The 22,445-nt window shown below is 49.5% G+C and overlaps 1 protein-coding gene across 1 annotated transcript in view; it reads left to right on the top strand.

The window, feature by feature from the left end:
* Window positions 1-22,445, top strand: part of SLIT3 (slit guidance ligand 3) — a 589,537-nt gene that overhangs the window by 484,955 nt on the left and 82,137 nt on the right. The window contains exons 13-15 of the mRNA XM_041748203.1: window positions 10,327-10,470; window positions 11,668-11,831; window positions 21,982-22,132. Of these exons, the coding sequence (XP_041604137.1) occupies window positions 10,327-10,470; window positions 11,668-11,831; window positions 21,982-22,132 (459 nt within the window). The remainder of the gene's footprint in view (window positions 1-10,326; window positions 10,471-11,667; window positions 11,832-21,981; window positions 22,133-22,445) is intronic.

Here is a 22,445-nt window from a genome sequence, read left to right as displayed (position 1 = left end):
TAGAGAGAGGAAGGTAGGCAACACCATCACAGGGTGACACCCAAAGATTCTTCAAGGAAGAGGAAGTGAGACTCTTCCTCAGCCTTTCCCTTCTCACATCTTTACGTGCTACCCCTCCCATGTTCTGTAAGACTTGGGCCTGGACAAATCCTCCCAGGACAATACAGTCATGTAAATCCCTCCCAATGGCTTTCCAGGTAGCACTTCCATCTACAAGCAGTAGCCAGGTTTGTTTCAGTGAAGCTGAAAGCAAGAGGAAGAAGATTCTGTGTCTTTTTGTCTATATCTCCCTTCACCTCTGTCTCCAGATCTGTCTCATCTGGGAGTCTATGCGTGGGCGTATTCTTCTGTTCAAAGGTCCCAGCCCTCAGAAGAGCCTCGAAGGCTGTCTGTTACAGTGACATACCAGTGCTCTGTAGGGAGCTGGGTGTTTCACAGTGGTGTTCTTTGCTTATAGCAAAGAAACTGTAAGTTATAACCACCACCATAAGGCTAGCTAGCTTAGCTGTTAATCCCTGGAAAGAAGCATAACAAAAGCATGGGCCTTGAGGTAGATTTGGGGGTGTTGCATTCCACTGGGCTGAGCTGAATATCCCTTCACAAATCTTCGTGTCTGGTGTGGACAGAAATGTGCCCTCGCATTCATTAAGTAGAAACCTAGCTTGCATCACAGTGCCTAGCACAGCACCTGGCATGTTGCAAAGATGGATAAATGCATAGGTTTGGGGGACGGGGCTTGCATGTTTTTTTTTTTTTTTAAAGAGGAAATGTCTCCCAGCTTGGAGCTGACAGCAGTGATGATATTAATAGAACTCACAGGACTTTGCATGGGCTGGGAAGGCAATCTAGTTCAACCTCACCAGAACTTTGAGCAGATGGACTGGAGTAACTGGGAGTAAAGACAAACCATCCTCCCCCACACCCACGCAACCAAGAGTTGACACAACTTAGGCAGACTTGCTTTCCAGAAAGAAGCAGCAACTGCAGCCCGTCATTGGGCTTTGACCTGCTGCTGAGCAGTTGGAAAGCATGTCCTGATTAGATCTAATTTAGCGTCCAGCCCGCTATAGATTGGATTTCTCCTTGTTAGACTGGAGACACTCTGATAAGAAGGCTCTGATTAGAATACCCTGGTAGTCTGAGTAATTTCCTCTCCTTTGACTCGAAGGCTTTTGGAGAGAGGTTTGTGTTTATTTTTCTCTCTCCGTTTCTCAAATTATTGGTGCATCACAAAGCCAAGCTGTCTCTGCCACATGAAGTGATCTTGGCTATTTCCTTTCTGGTGCTTGTCATGATGCCAGTAACGAAGTGGGTACAATGAGTTGTCCTACCTGCACCCCTTGCCCCATATCTCCACATTTTTCAGCCATCCCACAAAATCTGCCTAACCCCTGGATCATCCTCCTGGGTCATTTTCTTGATAGGTTTGTTGCAGCAAATGGCAAAATAGAATATCTCAGGCTTCAGAGTTTCTCAGAGGCTACCACAAATGGGCCTATGTAGAAAAGCTTCAACCATCCTGGGAGTGATCCCCTAAACCCAACAACCCTGTCTTCTGGGTGTCAGCCTGGAAGGAGTCACCTCCTTTGCTTTAAGTTCCAGAATCTTAGAGGCCAAAGGAACTTTGGGATTCTAAGTACTGTCTTCTACCCCATTGGTGCAGAAACCCCTCTTATGCCCTCTCTGACAGATTCTGTTCTTACTGATGGTGTTTATAGTAAGTCATCGTGTATACTTAGAAGGTGAGGAAGTTATTTCTTATACTAGACCTCAGTAGTGGCTTCTGGGGAAACTCAGAAGAGGCTCTTCTCAAAGTCTTCAAATGTTTCAAAATAATTAGTATGTCTCCCTATAATTATACCCAAATAGGTTCAGTTCCTGCAGATACTCCTGTGTAAATACACATTCACTGGTTACTAGAGCCCTTATTCATCTCTGGGGGAGTGCGTGGCGGTCTGTCAGCTTCCCTCCTTATACCAGACTGCTGGGAAGCAAGTCCAGCACCCATTTGGACAAGAAGTATGTTTAGAGACTCCCTCCTAAACCGCTGAGAACTGAAATATCCCACATGAAGACATCTCAGAATCCATGGTCAGGACAGGATATGCCACTGCACATATGCTCCCAACTCCAGGGATGAGAACAGCAGGATGACCAGAGAAGTGACCTGGGCTCTTCTCCCAGAGGGCACCCATCCCCTTCCTCATCAGGAACTTAGGGTCAGTGATTAGGATGCTCTTGTCTCTCTCCATACCCCTGCCTACCCAGGCTCCTGGGTTCCTAGGACATCTGTGAGATCGGATCCTGGTGTGCAACCAGTCAAGTACCCCCAGATCCCTCACCTTGGAGCTTAGAGGTCAACCTCTTCCAAAGCAAGGAAAGCCATCAGCAGATCTTTAGAACCATTGTTTTCTTGTCTGATGGGCAGCTGAGCTGCAAGTTGTGCTGTTTCAGCTCTCCCAGGAAGTAAAGAGCATTCATTTAGTGCTCACTAATTGTATGGCATACAGAGGAAAGTCACTGGCAGGTGGTCATTTGAGGTAGAAGCTTTCGTGTAAATCCTGGCCGTGGTCATGTTAAGCCTGCTCCAGGAGGTCTTAAACCAAACCAGACTATCTTGGGGCTGGAATAAGTTAAGACAACCCAGGCACCTGTTGTTTGATTTTCTTGGAAGGCAGACAAGGCCATTTGAGAGTCTTGGAGTTTGCCAAGCAACATGCCAATTACAGGGCAGTAAGCAAAACTTCACTCCCGTAGCTCACTTTCCCTCACCAGCTGCTTCACAGGTAATACTACTACTGCTGCTAATAGTAGCAGCTAACATTTACTGACTACTTAATATGCTCCAGAGCCTGTGCTAAAGCAGTTTTATATGTTTTATGCTTCTCTAATTTTTGCAACAATGCTAAGAGGAAGGTACTGTTGAGAGGCCCATTTTACAGATGAGGAGATTGAGGCCTTGAAGGGTTAAGTAACACAGCCATTGCCACTCAGTGTGTAAGTGGCAGGGCACTGGCACCCAGGGAGTCTAATTCTGGAGTCCATGCCAGAGACTTCTGCTTCAGCCCTAGTCACAGGCAGATGTACAGAGCTGGTTTTGTGATCCGTGGAGCAAGAATTCCTCACCAGCCCATGGGGAGGAGAAGGTGCTACTAAAGAACTGTATCCAGTTCCTTTGGTCGACTGTATCAGTCATGGGCTGCCATCTCCCTGGGACTTCCTCTGGTTCCTCGGCATCCCACTAACCCCTGTGAGAGGGCCTGAAGGAGTTCCTTGTCACTAAAGACCAGATCAAGGTGAGATGATGAGAACTCTCTCCCACGGTAGAAGCCAACTTGCTTTGTGATGCATTCTTGAGGGAGGACTTCTTCCTTTGCTCGTGTACCTGGGGTTTCCCAAGGAGAGCCTTCAGGGAGACTTAAAATCTGGGGTCATCCCATGCTTGGTCATCAAGCGAATGATTCACCCCTCTTTTTTTTTTTTTTTTTTTTGATTCACCCCTCTTAAAGGACCAGTTAGTAACCAGGAGGCAACAGAGAGGCAAATGATCACCCTAGTAGCTTCCGAGGGAAAGGAGCAAGCCAGGTCATGCTAGGTGAGGCCTTTGAGCTTCTGATAGCAGGTGGGGGCTCACCTGTCTGGTCTCTCAAAGTCTCTACTTCCCTCCGTTTGCAACCCTACTCCTAGAGTTCTCCTATGTCTGTGGACTCCAAGGAGGTCTTGTTTTTCAGACGGGCCACCTGATGGCATTGCTACCTTTGCAGTTTCCCTTGTATCAGGAATCACCATGACAACCCACAGCTGGTGACCAGCAGTATAGCCATATTAGGAGAAAAGGGAAGAGTCCCCTTTGTCCTTCTTGGGACTGGGAGGGCTCATCCTGTGTCCTCTCCTGAGTGTTTAGCCTGACATGGCCCAGAGCTTCTTGACCTCATGGCACTGGTACCACCAGTCTCCTCCCCATGTCTGGCTTCAGTAGGTTCCCAAAGGTCAAAGTAAATCCCTTATATCATACAGTAAAGATGACAGTATAATATTTGTTCTAAGGCAAGAGAGTAGTTCTTAATTACAATTAGTGGATAAAGGAATTCAGGATGATAGAAGGTTAATTCTAGAGAAATTAAAAAAAAATATGGAGGTTTGACTCTATACCCTGCAGCTTAATCAGAGGTCCAAAATATATCTCCAAATTGGTGTCCTCACTAATAGTTTATACTCATTTTAATGGTGCTAAATACTTTCTGGGAGAGAATTCTTTCAAGGAGGAGCCATCGAAATGGTTATGCCGAGCAGTTGTTGGTACATTCTTCTCCTCCTCTGTATCTGCATCTGAGTGTTTACAAAGCAGAAACTGACTCCCCAGCCTTGTGTTAGGAAGAGGAGACTCCGCAAAGCACCTCCTGTGGTAGGAGCCTGGGCCATCTTCCTGTCTTATGGTCTTTCTTGCCAGGGTTTTGCTTATTTCTAGGAAGGGGGTCACTGCACTCTTTCTTGGCACCAGTTTTCTGAGAAAACCTTGGTACCGTGGAGTTTGGCATTTCCCAACAAACACCACAGAAGCAAGAGGAGTAACGTAGCCGCTGTCTTCCACACACCCATGGGCAGGTGTGGAAAGTATAAATCCCACCCAGAATGTTAGCTCTGGGCCACTGAATCAACACGTGAACTGCTGGAGTTGCCAAGGTGATTGTAATGCAATTTATCATTAAACCTGACTCCAGATGTTTATGTTTTCCAAACCTTGCAGCAAAGGCCTGTGAGCTCCATGAAGCAGATGTAGCTAAAAGTGGGGTCTCAGTGGCCTTCTGTCCCATTGGCCTCTCTGGGGAAGCTGGGTATGGGGGGTCCTGTTCCCCAATCAGGGTGGACCTCATCTGCCTCCCTGTGTTGAGAGCAGCTGGGACTTCCTGGCCAGAGCAGGCCAGGTCTTCTAGCAGGAGGACTTGAGTCACGAGGGCCCCCCTTAGTACAGACTAAGGGGATTTCGCCACCCACCCCGCAACCCCCTCCCTCCAGCTCCAGCTCTGTGGTTCTCAGTGGCTTGTTTCCTGCCTTGCCTTTTCCGAAGGCAACAGCTCTGGAAAGGATTATCTCTTAGCGGCACCGTTATGTTGGTTAGTCAGTGGGCTGAGTGCTAATACCTCTTGACATGGAACATATGTGGAAGCCAAACGTGCTCCGAGAAGAGGGGGTGGCAGAGTGCCTCGCAGGGCTAACACTTGGAAATAAATTTAGAAGGTGATGTACGTGCAGTCCGCCTCCCGATGTGCCACTCTCCTTAATCTCCTCTGAAGGGAGCATGACTCTTTGTTTTGTCTTATTGTAGAATCATCACTAGGGTCATGGGAGTGGCTACAGAGAACATACTGCTGCCTCCTACCATGAACATTAGGCGATTCCCAAGGTCCTTAGTGGGTATCAGGGTTGCATAATAGATGGGAGCAAAGTCTTTGGGCTAAGATAGGAGCTTTGGGCTAAGATGGATCCACTTCTCAACCTACCACTTTGTCGCTGTGCAAGTTCCATCACTGGTACTTAAGGTTTCTATGTCGCAGTGGTGTCATCTGTCATATGGAGATGGCACTTATCCCATAGGGCTGTGGGGAGATTAATGAGTCAGTGTTTATAAGGGGCTTGGTGGATGCCTAGCCATACATCGTGCTTGTTACCAGGTGTGTCTCATGTCCCTGATATTCATCTGGCCTGACCATCCCAGCCCCTCTCTTCTTTTGCTTGTAAGATCTTGAGGCTCTTTGGGAGGTGGGTCTGGGAGCAGGTGGCACCAAAAGATGGTTGGATATGCTTTTGGGGAAATATTTATGAACACAATATGCCCCCATCCCCTAACTCACTGGACCCAGCAGACCAAGCTGGGCTCTAGCTGAGATGTCAGAGTTTTGAGTTTGAATCCCGGGAAGCCTCTTGAATGAGGCAAGCTGGAGCATCTCATCTTGCATGAGGGATGCTGTTTTCTCTGCTTCATCTCTGTTCCCTGATCTTCCCAGGGTAGAGTGAGAATTCAGGGGAGCCATGCATACCAGCTCCCAAATCACCATTTGGTCAATGATCACTGAAGGTGAAAACCCTGCTTTGTACATGTATGAGCCCCTCAATGAAGAACCTGCAACTTTGTGCCAAAGGCACTTTGGGTGAGCATCCCAAAGAGTGTCCCATCTCTGACAACTTGGTGCCAGGTCCTTCGTAAGAGTTGGCAGGATACCTGATACCTCTGCACCACCAAGAAGCAGGTAGTCTTCCAGATCCAACTGGACCTCCATCCACCTGGTGTATTCCATGCCCAGGTGCATTTCAAAGCTAGCAAAAATAGCCACTACCAGAGATGAGAAACACCCTCCACTGGGCATGGAAAAGAGCATGGAAAGAGTTGAAGTCTGAAGTCAGGCTGGTACTTCACTTCCTGCTGTATGATCTTGGTCAAATCCATCACCGCTCTGACCCTCAGTCTCCTCACTGGCAAAATGAGGACAATCTTAGTGCTGCTCTGAGGGTGAAATAAAATATTCCATGAAAAGTGCTTTAGAAAATGCTCAGCACGGGGCTGCACGGAGCTGTGGTCTCTAGAGATGATGCTGCATTATTAGTGTTATTTTACACAGCAGCTACACTGCTGCTTCTCAAAGGGGAATGACATGGGACAGGACAGATGGAGCAGCCTTGAGGGAGAAAGAGGGAGAATCAATCCCTCCAGTGAAATACAGAGAATGCCTATCTTCAGGAATTCTTAGGGAAATGCTGAACCCCATCCCAAATAGCCATTTACTCTCTGTTTGCTCCATCACAGCATGTTTTTTTAATTCCCCTCCAACTCTTGTCCGTGTACCAGGTAGCTCAGAGATCCTTTCGTGGAAGACAGATGGAGTTGAGTAGCTGCCAACCTTCCTCCCAAAGGAGAGAGGACAGAAGGACAGGCTGTTAGATCTTGCTGGTGCTAGGGATCAGTGAGACTGTCCACGGCATCTAAATCTGGATAAGCAGCTTAATTTTATCTCCCTGCACCTACGTGTCTTGCCTTAGGGAGCCAAGCATCCTGGGAGAGGATGAGTGACCAGGAGACTGTGCCCTTCTGCATTTCCCTTTGCTCCCTGCCTCATGCACTCTATGCCTCAAGCTGTCTTTGCCTAGTAATTCCGCCAGCCTGGCTTGTTTTGATGCCTTCCATCTTTGCGATAACATCCCATGCTAAGACATCTAGAAGCAGTAGGGAACAAGAAAGTATTTGGATCAGAAAAAGAAGCCTCTGTAGTTCCCGTGAGTGAGGAGGGTTGCCAGAGTGGCATGAAGTTCAGATACCCTTTCAAGGCAGGTCAGAGTCACCACTGCTCTCTCCCTGTGGGCTTCCTCTTGGTCCAATGTCCAGCATTCTTCAGAACTGCAACTGAGCTCATTAATCTGCACTAGGGTCTCAAAGATGAGACCCAGGCCAGATAGGCGAATAAACTGGTGAAAGACATCAATTGCAATAGGGAATAGTGAGGACTGTGGCAAAGCAGGAGCATAGGTCCTATCTAAAGGGGACAGCCGCTTCGTAGCTGCCTCCAGTGAATGCACTGTTGCTAGAGCGTCTAAAAAATTTTTTCAAGAGGAAATAGAAATCTGGTGTCTGTGTGTGTATGTGTGGGTGTATGTGTAAGAAAGAAAGAGAGAGTTCTCAATTTTATTTTATTTTTTTTTTAAATATTTGTATTTATTTATGATAGTCACAGAGAGAGAGAGAGAGAGGCAGAGACATAGGCAGAGGAAGAAGCAGGCTCCATGCACTGGGAACCCGATGTGGGATTCGATCCCAGGTCTCCAGGATCGCGCCCTGGGCCAAAGGCAGGCACCAAACCGCTGCGCCACCCAGGGATCCCCAGAGTTCTCAATTTTAAAACATCGGGAGGGTAAATAAACAAACTTGCATGTGGGATGTCACAATATGTTGCAAAGAAGATTCTATCCTCAGACCATCAAACCTCTGACTTGGTCTCCCTCTTGAATTGTTCAGTATTTCCTAGCAAATTGATGCCCTCAGAAGGCTCTGAATATCCAGATTTGGAACAAATCATTTACTGTGTACTTTATTTTTCTTTGTAAACAAGCAACCCAAACATGCATGTGTGACAGATCCATTCCTGCCCCGTGGGTGCTTGGCTCTGCTGGGTCCCTCCAGCTTTTCTGCATGGTGTCCTCCTTGGAGAGTGACCTTGACTAAAATGTAATATACAAAGCACCGGAAATTCTTGGGGGAATGCCTCCGAGGACACAGACAGATGGGCAGGGTGTATAAGGCATTCATAAAGAAGAAGGCCTCCAGAGACCTCAATTCTTGTTAGTACTTCCAGCATGCTCCCTAGAAACCTGTGTGACCTTGACCAAGCCACCACACTCTCAGCCTCCATTTTCTCACCTAAACTTCGGAGACTGGCTCTGCCCATTTGCTCAGGTTACCGTGAGAACCACAGGATGCTAGGAAAGCACTCTGGGAAACAAGAAAAATATTCTAGCAATGGGAGCTTTTCTCCAGGAGGACATCTGTGTGAACCCTTGGGACCCTGCCCATTATTAGCCAGATTAAAAAGGCCGTTCATCTACTTGTCACTGCCACAGCTGCCTGCCCACACACAGGCTGCAAGGGGCCCACTGGGAGGACAGGCCTGCGGCGAGGGAGAAATGACACAGATGATTGCGCTCCCATGGGCAGCCTCACCGTTACCAACTCAAGTCCCCTTGGATCCTGGCATCAGAGCCTCCAGAGACAAGCCAGCTCATTATGAGTCTCCTGGGCCATTCCCCTTGGAGAAGCTCTGAGCCAGCCTTGAAAGTAGAATTTTTTTTAATTTACCATTTTTTACTGGTTAGTTTAGTTCTCTCCTCCCTCACTTTTATTAAAGAAGCAATGAGAAATAATTTTACACTAGTTAAGAGGGCACAACTAGTCAGTCTAGGATCATAAAGGAAATTCTCAGGACCTAGATTTGCTTGACTTGCCAGCCCCATTCTGGAGAACTCTCCTATAACCCTCATGACATCACCTATGCTGAACCAGAGTTTCAATGGAAAGGCAACTTCCTTTGGTGCTTCTTGTTTTTTTGTTTTGTTTTGTTTTGTTTTTTGGTTTTTGGTTTTTTTTGGTGGAGGGAGGGGTCTGAAGATCTAAAACCAGGGCAGATGGGTGCCACCTTATAGGAGTGTGGTCCCCTGGAGTTGCATATGGGGTTGGGTGTATTTCTTAATGAATGCTTGTGCTGAGCCCTAAGAATAAAGGGAATAAAGGAGATGTCATTTGTGCCATCAGAGCTTACAGTCATCCTAGGTGGGAAGCTAATGATAAACAGCAACAAACAGCCTGCAATCCCCAATTGAGAGAAGTGCTGTGAAGACAATGAACTTGGGCTATGAGAGACAGTAGCGAGGGGCTGCAGGTCTTGCTGTAGATGAGGGGATCAGGGCCAGTCTCTCTGAGGAGGTGACATTTGAGCTGAGATGAAGAGGAGGGAAGCTAACCTTCCCTTATGAAAGGGAGTAAAGAATGTGTTCAAAGGACCTGAACCAAAACACTTATGGGGGTGTTTGAGGAATGGACATGCCATGCGTGGGGATACGTGGGGAAACGGGCAGAGGGCAGGTCACATGAGGTTCCATCCGTGTACATGCATGTGTGTGTGCGCGCGTGCGTGTCAGAGAATGTATGTGTGTGTGCACATGCGCTTACCCATGGGTGTATTTTTCTGGGAGGATCACATAATCTATAACCTTCATTAGATTTCCAGTGGGACCAATGGTTTGAAAGAACTCTGAGTTTTCTGAGTCAAAATTGCCCTTAGTCAATCAACTAAAGCTTTAGAACAATTGCGCCCAATGACTTTTTTTCCAATTCCTGGTGGTTCTGCATCCTAAAGCAGAATTTAAAGGCTGGCAGTGCTTTACTCAATATTTCCTAGCAAAGCAATGCCCTCAAAGGGCCCTGAATATCAAGATTTAGAACAAATCATTTACTGTGTACTTTATTTTTCTTTGTAAACAGTGCCATTTCCAGTCTTCCACTGAGGGCACAGGCACAAGGGAAGGCTCCAGGTGATTTCAGCATGTGGCACAGCATCCAAGCTAACTAGTGTACGGGTGTCCAGATATGTTTGGAGTTTCAGGGGCCACAGGAAGGCAGTAGCCACACACACACATACACACACACACACACACAATGAGCAGCAGGAGCCGTGGCTATAAGGAGAGTGCGTGGAGCCCTGCAGCCTGTCCTGGGCAGGGCAGCCCTGGCTCCGTGGAGAATTAGCAGGATTAGCGAATCACTGGCCTCTCTCCTGCTTGCAGCCTTCTCAATGCCAACAAGATCAACTGCCTACGAGTGAACACGTTTCAAGACCTGCAGAACCTCAACCTGCTCTCCCTGTATGACAACAAGCTACAGACCATCAGCAAGGGACTCTTTGCCCCTCTGCAGGCCATCCAGACCCTGTGAGTATGCCCCCTCGAGTGCCAGCACATGCCCAGACAGCAAGTGACCCCAAACACCCAGACACAGAGAATACCCCAAATGAAGGCAAAGTGTGTCCAGGATGATATCTAGCGCCTGCGGTGAGGAGGCGCTAATAACAGTGGTTCTAGTGCGCCTCTGCTGAGCACTCCCATGGTGCTCCACACCTCACTGAGTATTTTCCCTGTATTCAGACCTTTAGGCCTCACAGTAATCCTATGTGGTAGATGCTGTTATGATCCCTCAATTCTATGTGAGGAAACCAGGGCGCAGAGAGGTTAAGCAACTTACTCAAGGTTGCACAGCTAGTAAGAAGCAGGGTTTGAAGAGGTAGAGTCGCTGCTCACCTGCGCTCTTAACCACTGTGGCCAGGGTATTCTGAGGAGGCTCCATCTCTGCTGATAACCCAGTGATGCCCACCCCCCACCCTACATAACCAAATCTCTGGTACAGGCACACAGAATTCTTCACTTCCATCTTCAGGGAGCACTTCCTCAGTCCCAAGCACTGCAGATGTTCATAAATAACTCTATTAGATAAAAGATACCTGAGGACAGATCTCAGCCCCGCCCAGCCCAGAGCTGACCATGAACCTGGGGCTTCTGGACACCTTCTAAGTTACCTGGCACTTGCTGCCCCTGTAGCCAGAGACAGGTGCCAATAAAGAGTTAAAAACAGCTGCTATATATTGAGCAGTGACCATATGCTGAGCACTGTGTTGCCGCTATGAAGAGTTTCCTTAGGAGCCAGGAGAAGCCAGACCCACGGTGCTGCCCTGGAGATAATGAGGCTGACAGCAATACCCACTATGAGATGTGGCACATCCACCCTGTGCCAGTCACCATGCCGGCTCTATGTGCCTGGCATCACTGAGCTTGGAGAAATAAAGTCCTATCCGCCGTAAGCACAAACCCTGAGCCTGCCATTTACTTAAGCCCATCAGAACTGGTGTGGGTCAGTGGTGGGTCCTGGCCCCAGTCAGGAGAGCAGGGAGCTGGGTCCCCCTCCCCAACCCTGGCCTGCTCCCGGCTGCGCCTGTGACCCTCTCTGACACACACAGGGCGCAGCCCCACCCGCCTTCACATCCTGCCTGACGAGAGGGGCCCAGCACCAGGCAAGGTGGTGGTGGAGAGTGGCACCATGGGGGCACTCCTGATCAAGTCTCATCCCTCTCACAGCCACTTAGCCCAAAACCCATTTGTGTGTGACTGCCACTTGAAGTGGCTGGCCGACTACCTGCAGGACAACCCCATCGAGACGAGCGGGGCCCGCTGCAGCAGCCCACGCCGGCTGGCCAACAAGCGCATCGGCCAGATCAAGAGCAAGAAGTTCCGCTGCTCAGGTAATCAGGTTATGGGGCTGGGCCCCACCTTCCGACTCAGAGTACAGCAGCCCCAGAGAGGCCAGTAATCCAATCTGGAGGACAGCAAGCACTGTAATGGCTCCTAGGGAGCATCTTTGCAAATTAAATTGGGGAAATTCAGTTAGTCCTGCAGAAAACCAATTACCTTATGGATTTAAAATAAAACACACACACACAATAAAAGCATGGGGGGGGGGTCATTGCACAATTTCAGGGGAGACAGAACCCAGGTGGCAGCCTATCTCCAGGGCTAGGTGGAAGCTAGGGGAGGGGCAGCCTTTACCCATGTGCCTTTTAGAGGCTACAATTTATTTTCTTTTTGTTCCCAAAGTATGCTCCCCAAGTGGCAGATAGGGAAATAAATTTGTCCTCAGGTCAGCTACAGGCAGCGTGTCATCTTGGGGGCCTCTCATCCCCTCTAAGCCTTCCTTTGGTACAGCCCTTCGACTAGAGTTTGTTACAGATTTCACCAACATTCTCACTAGCTGACTTCTCCACCCCAGCCTGGTGCATTCTGCTTGTGGAGAGAACAGCAATGAGCTGTGCTCAGTAGGAAAGCAAAGCCTTGCCCTCCAGTTTCCAGGCTCTCCCTGGTAACCTTCCTCCCTCCCTGGAAAGATACCAGGAAAGATACCAGGGGCAAATAGCAGAGGAGTTCTCAGTTCATCTTGGAAGGAGAAGTAGCTGTCCTTGACCCGATAGCTGGGTGAACAGGCAGTTAAAAATGGTGACCATTTGTGTCATTGGCTCTTGGAAAAAATCACCACACGGCATTGTGCTCCCAGTGGTAAGAGATTGATAGCATGATGTGCTGAGATGGGTTGGCACCAGCCCTCACAATCTGTGTGTCAGCGAGAACCCTTCTTCTCCCCTGCCCAAGAGCATCTTATGTAATCGAGTCCCCCCCGGGGAGAATGACGGCGTGAGCATGGGTCGCCAGGAGGAGACCAGCAGACAGACTTCTGCTTCTTTCATGTTGTTCTTGGCCTCTACGTCAGATCCTTCAGTCCATGTCTCCAGAGTGATAAACTTTAGCTATTTTCTTTTTCAGTAGAAGCTAATTCCTCGAGAGGGCTTAGAGGTACTACAGGGACTTTGTGGCAAAATAAGGCATTGGTCCCAATTTACCTTCTCCAGAACAACAGTGTCTATTACAAGTGCAGTTTCTGACCTGTGATGGACTCTGTGCTGAGTGCCTCTAGTTAGATTTGGTGCTTCTGCGAGTCCCTGAGATCAGCAGGAGGGGTCCCCGTTCTGCAGCTGAGGGAGCCAGGGGCTCAGGGGTAAAAGGACACCCCATGGTCACAGCAAGCAGATGGTGAAGGGGTCTTGTCCACACCTTGACACCATGCAGCATGCAGGAGAGAAGGAACACTTGAGAAGGCGATCCAACTGTTTGGATGACTCTCTTTTGCAGCCTTGTGGCCCACCCCACTCCCTGAAAGTCTTTCCTTAGGTTCCTTCTTGGGGCCAGCAGCATCTCTGGGAGGAAAACCCTCTCCTAGCCCAGAGGCATCACCGCCCTCTGGAGGTGTCACCTCCAGAAGCACAACCATCCTTCCTCAGGGCCTTTCTCATAACACACACCTCTTTTTTCTTTTACCCCCCCTCTGTTCCTACCCAGGGTTGAGTTAATTAGCTCTGACAAGCAGTTGTGTCCCCGAAGAGGCAGAGGAGGATGGGATGCCATCCACTGACCCAAACCCCTTGGTCTTCTGTCATGATATCAAGGCTCTGGGTTGATGCCAATACCCTGGGAGGCAGAGTGGGAGTGGAATCAGCCCAGGATCCAAGGACCAGCATCTTCCAGGGACCAGATCTTAACAAGCACCTAGGAATGACTGTAGGTGGGGACTAGGGGTGGCAGAGAGAACTAAGTGGGGGTGCAGAGAGAACTAAGTAGAGAAAAAATAGCCAGCTGACCTAGGAAACAGTAATACACAGTTCTCTTGCTCCACCACTACCTGCCTGCCTTTGCATGGGAGGGGTCCTGGCTACTTTTCCTATGTAGGGCAGGAATGGTTAGAAATTTTAAAAGGAAACAGAAGTGCAGGGTTCTTGGACTGACCCTGTCTGAAAGATTTTTTTTTTAATCAATACTAAGCAAGATTATTCCTATGAAGGTAGAGAACGTCAGAACTGATGCCTGACATAGAGCATTCTATGTGCTATTATTTCGTGTAGCTGCAGAGAAGAGAGGCAGAGAGAACTACTGGTGAGCATCAAAGGCCTTGGCTTTGACAGACTCTGGGACCCAGATCTGCCTTGGCTTTAGGGGATACAGAAGCCATAGGTCTGAAGCTCTGTGTTTCCAGGAAGCTCCAGAAGAAGGAGGGGCAGGTGACACATAGTGAAGTTGACAGATGATAACTCTGCATTTTACTTTCCCCTAAAAGCACCCCCATTGCAAAGACAGCTGATGTAATTAGAAGCCAATTTGAGGGCTGCTCCTGCAACGCATAAGGCCCCTCCTTAGGCAGGGCGTCTGGCTCCCAGCTGCCCTGTGTCTGCCTCTATCAGCTGCATCCGCCGCCCTGGGCAGCAATATCGGGTTAGAGGTGAATGCTGCCAGCTGACCATCAGATTAAGTCCCCCTGAAGAGGCACCGTCTGGCTGCCTGGGACCCCAAGCCCATCCCCAGGGGAGCACTTGGCGGTTGGGAGATGCTCCCTTTGTGTGTAGAGATCTGTCGGCAGGAAGAAATTCACAGTGAGAAGTACAGAAGGTGGTGACACAATATGTCCAAAGATGGCAAACAGCAAGACACTGCTTAGGGCATCAGAGACTTAGAAACCTCAGGGATCACCCAGTCCCTGCTAGAGAGGAAGAAATCAAGGCCCCCACAGCAGAAAAGTATTGTCTGAGGTTAGAGAGTAGTATTTTTGAGACAAGATCTGAAGCTCAGGACTTCCAGTGTACTGTGAAGATTTTCTCCCTTGTCCCTCCATTTCTTTGTGTTGAGGGACATCAAAGAAAAGGTTTCAAGGCTTGGGGGCAGGGGCATGAAAGGGATGATGGATTTTCCCTGCTCTGATCAAACTGGAATGTGAAATCCTCAAACCAGAGTGTTACAGAGCCCTGCAAGTCCAGAGGTCGAAGCAGGGTTGAGACTAGATGACAGTGACCACCTCTGGCTGGCCGAATGGGAGGGCTTTAAAAGAGGTCAGAGCTGGGGCTGTGACGTGAGCTCAACTGACTGGCCAACCAGCGTAGACAGCCTCTAGATTGGTGAGATGCTGCAACCACCTCGTCCCAGAGACACACAATAGAGGAACAGTGACTCTGGCCCTCCTATCCCAGGGTGAGAGCAGGGAGGTTCCCTGAGCGCCTGGCCCTGACTCTGGCCTCTTCAAGATGTACACATCTCCCAGTGCCTTGGGAGGAAGTTCATAAAAACTGCCCCTGATCTATTGCAGATAGGGATCTGGGCTGCCTCACCTGGGGCCATGGGCCCCAGAAAGCATTGATTGTTGGTCCCTCTGCCCACTGCCATGATTGACACCCATGGAGGAAATCTGAACATCTGGAGGGCCCCTAGAATCTGGCGTCTTCCCCCTTTCCTTCTTCCTTTTAGTCCGAAGGAGGTCACTGATCATGACGGGAACTGATCACCTCCTCTGCCGAAGTCAGTGTTCACAGACAGTCGTGACTGTAGGTTTCCCAGCCCCAAATCCAGGGCCCCAGCGGCTTTCTCATCTTTCTCCCTGGCTAAGGTCGTGTATTTTCCTTTGATGCCATACCCTGCCCCTCATGATACTTCGAATCACCTTGGATGAATGTCTGTCAGCCAGAGGGTTTCTGGGCGCCTGGAGGGATACTGAGGAGGCCCCCAAGGTGTGGAATACCAAAGGGCTTCTCCTCAAGAAGAACACTGGAGCTTTGTTAGCCTGCTGGAAGCTGTGGCCTGTCTCTTCATTAAGGGGCTGGGAGAAGAGACTGCCTTGGATCCACTCTGCTGTGGGGACGGACAGGTTGCAGAGCACGCAAAAGATGCTTCTGCTGAATCTGATGTCTTGGCAGATCAATGGTATGATTGAGGGGAGTGTAGAGGTTCAGTTCAGGCCTGTGATAAGACCAGAGACCTCTGCGGTTGTAATTCCCTTGGGAAGGATCTATTGCGCCCTGATACTTCCGAGTAGGGGTATCTCACAGTCTCCCACCCGTTCTTCTCCCTTTCCCCTGTGTGTCCCCTGGGACGGGGTCAAGGGCGGTGGGGCTCCTGTCTTCAGAAGTGTTCCTGTGGAACCCTGCTCCTGGTACTAATCACGCTCAGTGGGGGCCTGCTCCGGCTTCCGCTTCTCCACGCTGCTTCCTCTGAGCGCTCCTGTCCTCTCTCTGACGCTGCTTCCTGACCTTGACTCTGACCAGTCGCCGCGGGGCTTTCCTTTGTGCTTGATCTAACCATGTGGTGGAACGATGGAAACGGAACATGGTTCTGTCAAGCACCGCGGAAAGCACCGCGCTCTCCTGCAGCATGGCCCGCCACCACCGCCGCCACCGCTGGACACCTCTTCTCTGCTCTGGAGCACCGCAGCCCACCACCTGCCAGACCCACCTCTCCCGGTCTAGCCTCACAAAGGGCGGGGGGGGGGGGGCAGGGGAAGTCTTGAAGGATTCACAGAGTACCTCCGCCTCCAGGTAGCAGATACGGGCTGACGTGGGTCTGCAGAAGCACCCTGGGGACAAGCTGAGGTCTATGTCCACATCTCCTACCCCAGGTGGAGTCGTCTTACCCTAGATCTACCCTGGGTGCCAGCCAGGGGTGAAGTAGCTAGGTAAAAGCTCAGAAACCACTGTTTCTCTTCCATTCAGCAAGAACAGGTACACCTATGGCATATGCCCCATCGTTTCACAGCAGAGTCCCAGTGCAAGCTCATCTGCCCAAGGGGTAACTAACCCAAAGGTCCTGCTACTTGTGACCCACTCCCTATCCTCCGTCTTTACTGAAAGCATTGGGGATGAATGGGAGCACGAGAATGGGTGAAAGTGGCATGAGTCTGAGACTTTGGATTTAACCTGAGGCTCCTTCTGAACCTGACTCCCCCCACTCCTCATGAGTACATTGGCCCAGGTCCCCATGTGGCCTAAAGTCCAGCCTGTGCCCCTCGCCTTCCAAGAACAGTTAACATGGTGGCCTAAGTACTGGGCTTCTCACATGGTGCTGGTTCAGTGCCACGTGAGGGCTGTGCAGAAATCAGTAGTCTCTGATAATAAAGAGAGGGATCTTGCACCTCCCATTCTGTTTGTTTCTTGGTAAATCCTAGGCCCCCATGCAACTAGAAGATTGTGGTTTGGGTTCATGCCATGGAGTCTGTGTGTCTCATCCCAGATGAGAGAGAGCAATGGTGGGAACCAAACCCTGGCTTAGGCCCAGGAGCCAACTCTGGCCTCCCATGGTGACACATGACTCTCACTGTCTCCTCCCCATCAGGTTACCCCTCAGAGCCAGGGCACAGTGGTTGCTGAATAACAAAGAGTCCTATTTGCCTCACTGGATGCTTTCACCATATACTGAATGCTTATTATAGGTCAGGCACTGAACCATTTCCATCATTACCTTGTTTAATTTTTATAACAACCTATAAGGCCCATTTCACAGATGAGGATATCGAGTCAGAGAGGTTAACTTGCCCAGAGTCAGATTCCTGCTATCTATAGCTCTAATACTCAGCCTTCCCAGTGATGGACAGACCCCCATTGCCTTGAATTATAAAATAGAAAAGAATGGTAGGATTGACTTGAATTGGCAGAGTGTGGAAGAGAAATTTTACCACTTGCTTCTGTCAATAGGAAAAACTTAAGTAAGCAAGTGAGCAAGCTGCACTGCTTAAATGGCTCCTCCCTCCAGCATGGATATACCAAGATCTGTTTGGTACAGAACAAATCCTGGAGGCGGGAGCAGTTCCCTATTCTGAACAGATGGGGCGTTCTGAGGTCGTCGGCGCTGGACACCCCCCTCCCCATTCCACGCCAGGGGCTGGGCCTCTGGAGTGAGTCCACAATGGCACCTTCCTGGGCACCTCCCTGGTGCTGCAGCAGCGGGCTTGTGACGGGGCAGTGGCCAGCTACAGGCCATGGGCATTTCCCTCTGCTTCCAGGCAGATAGTTGACTGCATTCCTAATAGGCTCTGATGGGGATAGCTTAGGAGGACAGCTGTGTGCTGCCCAACTGATCACTAAACTCCTGGTAAAACAGCTGACATTTTCCAGCCGCTGGTGTCTAATCCCCCAGCCTTTACCCATGAGCTGATAACTGTGTGCCTAGCAGTGTTCTCTTGATTCCACTCATTACCTATGACCCTTTGCTTATCCACGTGATTGTCTCTTCAAGCTCATGAACTCCCCCCAGTTCCTCTTTGTGTTTCTTTCCTCTTCCATCCCACTCATGTTAGGGATATTGGAGGTAGGAGAGAAGCGTTCTGGACACGTGCATCGGCAGGGCCAGGGTCATCAGATAACAATGAATCTGTGACTTTCACTCAACAAACGGGTTGCCCAAAGAATGACACAAATCCAGACTGCTAATGACAGGAGCCATACTGGGCCCAGCACTGGCCTCTGCAGCCAAGGCCACCCAAAGAATGGGAGCCGTGGCTCCCTACCTGCCTCACTCCTGTGACTGCCCAAATGTCAAAGACATTGTCTCCTGGGAAGCGGCCATAGGGCAGGGATTCCTAATAAAATTGCATTGCTGTGGATTTCTACCCCCTGGTCTATTAAAGCTTCTCTGTGATCATGTACCAAGTGTCGTTGTTCCGAGCTGCCCGCAAAAAGGGAGGAGGGCTACAGGGGCAGGAGCAGGCAAAATGCCAGATGACATCAGCTCTCCCATGACCTGTTTGAGCCGTCGTTTTGCTTTATGGCCCTTCTTCAAGTCCTCTGAGATCTCTGCTGTCTGAACTCGCCCCAAAGAGAAGAAGCAGTGGCCTATTCAGTTACTCCCCTCCTACTAAGTATTTCTGGCAGTGACAAATATGCATTGAGATTGAAATTGACTTTTAAAGCTCTGGAAAAGTTAAAAATACTTTTGGGTAGTTATGAGCATTAGGCATAACAAATGGCTCTGAGAAACCCTGGGTAGTTTCGGTAATGAAATATGAAGTGCTGGGGGTGGCATTTCAGGCTGGCTCTGACTGGAGAAGGAACTCTTTGGGTTCTGTGCAAACGCCGTTATTAACATTTCTGGCTCCCACTCATATAAAATATCACACTCCGACCCCCTCCTTATTACAAACCAGGGCAATAACAAAAACAGCAGGGGGGAATGCTGGAAAGAACATACTAGTCCATCGAATCTAATTGCAAAATCATTTCATTAAAATGGGTCAGCGGTTCCATCGCAGAGGTCCACCAGTTATAATCTAACTATACTACAGAGAGCGATTCCTGCTAACTACAGACGCTCTCACCTTGATTAAAACGAAAACGCATTTAATCGGCGGCAGTCCCCGGCCACAGCCCAACCGGTGTACATCTTCAGGCTCATCGTGTTGAAGAGCAAAACGTGTTCCCTCCTGTCTTTGCAAAGGCATTTGATCAGCACTCAGGGTTCCTCCAGTTTGCAAGGTATTCCATTGTAGACACCTCCTAAAGGAAAAATATATGCACGTGTACAAAGTGTCCCTTCATGCCATCACCGTGTAGAACCACTGGCAGGGAACAGGAAGGGATTGTCATTTAGCAGGGTATGCAAAATGAAATTCACCCAGGACTCAGCATGCTGATGTATCTGGACGAAGATGGGCCAGGTCAGAGTTATTCAGTGGGACGGACTCTGGCAAGCCAAGGGCAAGAAATTTGCATAATGCATTGGATTAGGAAGCAGCCCAATAACTGCAGGGATACGGGGAAACCTGCGCTGATTTTGCTCACGCAAGCCCGGGACGGGCAGAAGGTGGGATGAAGGAGGTGGGTGAGGAGAGGGTAGAGAGGGAAAGGAAACAAGTCCAACCCTCTGAGCCCCTGTCTTCAGGAGAAGGTCTCACTTCAGAGTCAGAGACCACCAAGTTCATCCGCAATCAGGAATTAGCATAGGTTGATAAGGCAAGGGGTAAGAAACCGCAAGCATGGAAGATGTCTGCTTCTTGCCTCCCATAAACCACTGCAGGATAATGCCATTCAGACTACCTCTGCCAAGTTGGACGCTGTGATCAGTCCTAGAAAGACTGGGATAAAGGTTTTGTCAAAATGCACATCTGTAGGAAAGCATAGTATTAGTCACATCAGCCTGGCATCAGCCTGCCTGGGTTTGTCCCTCTGTCGTGTACCAGCTGACCCAAGGGCCTCAGTCTACTCATCTATAAGATGGAGTTGCAATAATCTCAAAGTCTTGTGAGGATTGAAGGGGCCCACCTATCTGAATGTTGAAGAATAGTGACCCAGCTCATGTCCATTCTCCATAAATGTCAGCTGTTATCTCTAGCTACACTGATGTTTTAGTGGCCTCTGATGTACCAAATAATCCACTAGACTCTGGAAAATAACAGTAGTAGAACTGCAAATATTTGTTCAGTTCTCTTCCCTTCCCCAGAGCCTCTCCACTGCCCTACTTTTCCTTGTATTTGCACAACCATCCCCTTGAGATAGGCACAAGTCCTAGGTCCCCATTTTCCATGTGAAGAGATTGAGGCTAGTAAGTGCCAGAGCTTGGACAAACCCACTACTGCTAAAGCTTCTGTACTGCTAGTGCCCCACACTACCCCTAATGCGGGTCAGATCGCCAAGGTCTGTCTCAAGCAGTTACGCAATCCCGTGATGTTTACCTTCTCTGAAACACTTCAGGAACACTCACACACAGCACAGCCCATGTGCTAGCATCACCCTGCTTATGCACTGGACAAATGTGAACCGAGCCTGTGTTTGGTACCTAGCACAGTGCTAAGGAAACAATGATGGCTCTCAACCAGCTGGGGTCTGAGAGGAGAACCAGGGCTTCCCCAGTTAGCACTGCTGTGATTGCCAGTCTCACTAGGTTTCCCCGGGTGCCAAGGGATCATTTCTAATCAGTAAAGCAGCACCCCAGGGCGTCTCCTGAGATGTCACTTGTTGATCCTCTTGCCATTACTCTGCGACCTCAGGAGAAATTCAATGTCAAAAAGATAAATCTTAGTTCCAACTACATTGAGCTCTTCAGAATTGGCCTTTGACCATAGTTAAACTGAGTTTATGCTCAAAGGCAGGGCAAATTATTTGGACCCTCTCAAGAGTTTTGTTTGTGTTGACAGTTTCTAAGTGTTAATTTATTGCTATTATTGGTTTTATTTTTTTTTATTTTTTTAAAATTTTTATTTATTTATGATAGTCACAGAGAGATAGAGAGAGAGGCAGAGACACAGGCAGAGGGAGAAGCAGGCTCCATGCACCGGGAGCCCGACGTGGGATTCGATCCCGGGTCTCCAGGATCGCGCCCCGGGCCAAAGGCAGGCGCCAAACCGCTGCGCCACCCAGGGATCCCCTATTATTGGTTTTAAAGAGGATCCTCAGGCAACCCTGAGCCAAATTCCCAAGCATTAGGGCAGTAGGCTCCAGTTCCCCAGGTTCCCAACCCCCATTGTTGTCTTCCCAAAGCTGAGGCCTGGCATCAGTGGTCTTTGACCACCATATGCCAGGTCTCCTTTGTTTTCTCATCGTCTGCATGAGGAGATCTGAGTTTGTGACCCCCTTACCTTACTTGACACAGCCCCTGTCAAAATGCCATCAGAATCTCTTCATTTGGATTTTCATGAGCATTTAGAGGGTCCAGAGATGATGAGCCTCATGGACTAAGAACTTTCCACCCTAAATTGTAGCCCAGATTCTGCACACATGTACCTGGGAGCATTTCTCCAAGGAGAACATAACTTGGCATCAGCTTCTCAAAAAGGTCCATGACCCACAAAAGCATAAGAGCCCACAGAGCTTGAGCCTGGTTTCCCAGAGGGCTCAAATGATGAATGACAAAGACCAAAGGAAGGCGGGAGGCTGGGGTGGGGAGGGCACCAAAAAGGTGGCCACAAAGGAAAGCAGTGCTGTGCCTGTCACTGGGACCCCGCCCCACCCCCTATTGTGTCTCTCCCCGTCCCACTACCCACAACCTCAGCTCAGGCTGGGAGTCCTGGTGATCTTGACACCCCTCTTTGGCCCTGCCTAGGCTCAGAGGATTACCGCAGCAGGTTCAGCAGTGAGTGCTTCATGGACCTTGTGTGCCCCGAGAAGTGCCGCTGTGAGGGAACCATTGTGGACTGCTCTAACCAGAAGCTGGCCCGCATCCCAAGCCACCTCCCCGAATACGTCACTGATCTGTAAGTACTACCTGGGCTGGAACTCACTACATGGCCCACACACCCAATCACCCTGAGCCAGCTGGAGCAGGATCTCTGGGAGACAGCCCCCACCTGGCTCAGCCACATCAGTGCTCCTTGGCTGTCTTCTGCATCCTTGGCAGAGGATAGACACCCAATCATCCCTCCCCATCCCATCTCTAGAAACAGCTTCCTCAAAAATAAAGACTATTCGTTCATTCTACAAATATTTTCTGAACACCCACTGTAAGCCAGGCACTGTGTTAAGTCCACCAGCTTCCACAATGAACAAAGCAGAAAATCCCCCCCATGT

Source organism: Vulpes lagopus, chromosome 3 (assembly GCF_018345385.1).
Source record: "Vulpes lagopus strain Blue_001 chromosome 3, ASM1834538v1, whole genome shotgun sequence".
Taxonomy (NCBI): domain Eukaryota; kingdom Metazoa; phylum Chordata; class Mammalia; order Carnivora; family Canidae; genus Vulpes; species Vulpes lagopus.
The sequence above is the reverse complement of the archived record's forward strand: the minus strand, read 5'-3'. Positions and strand labels throughout refer to the sequence as shown.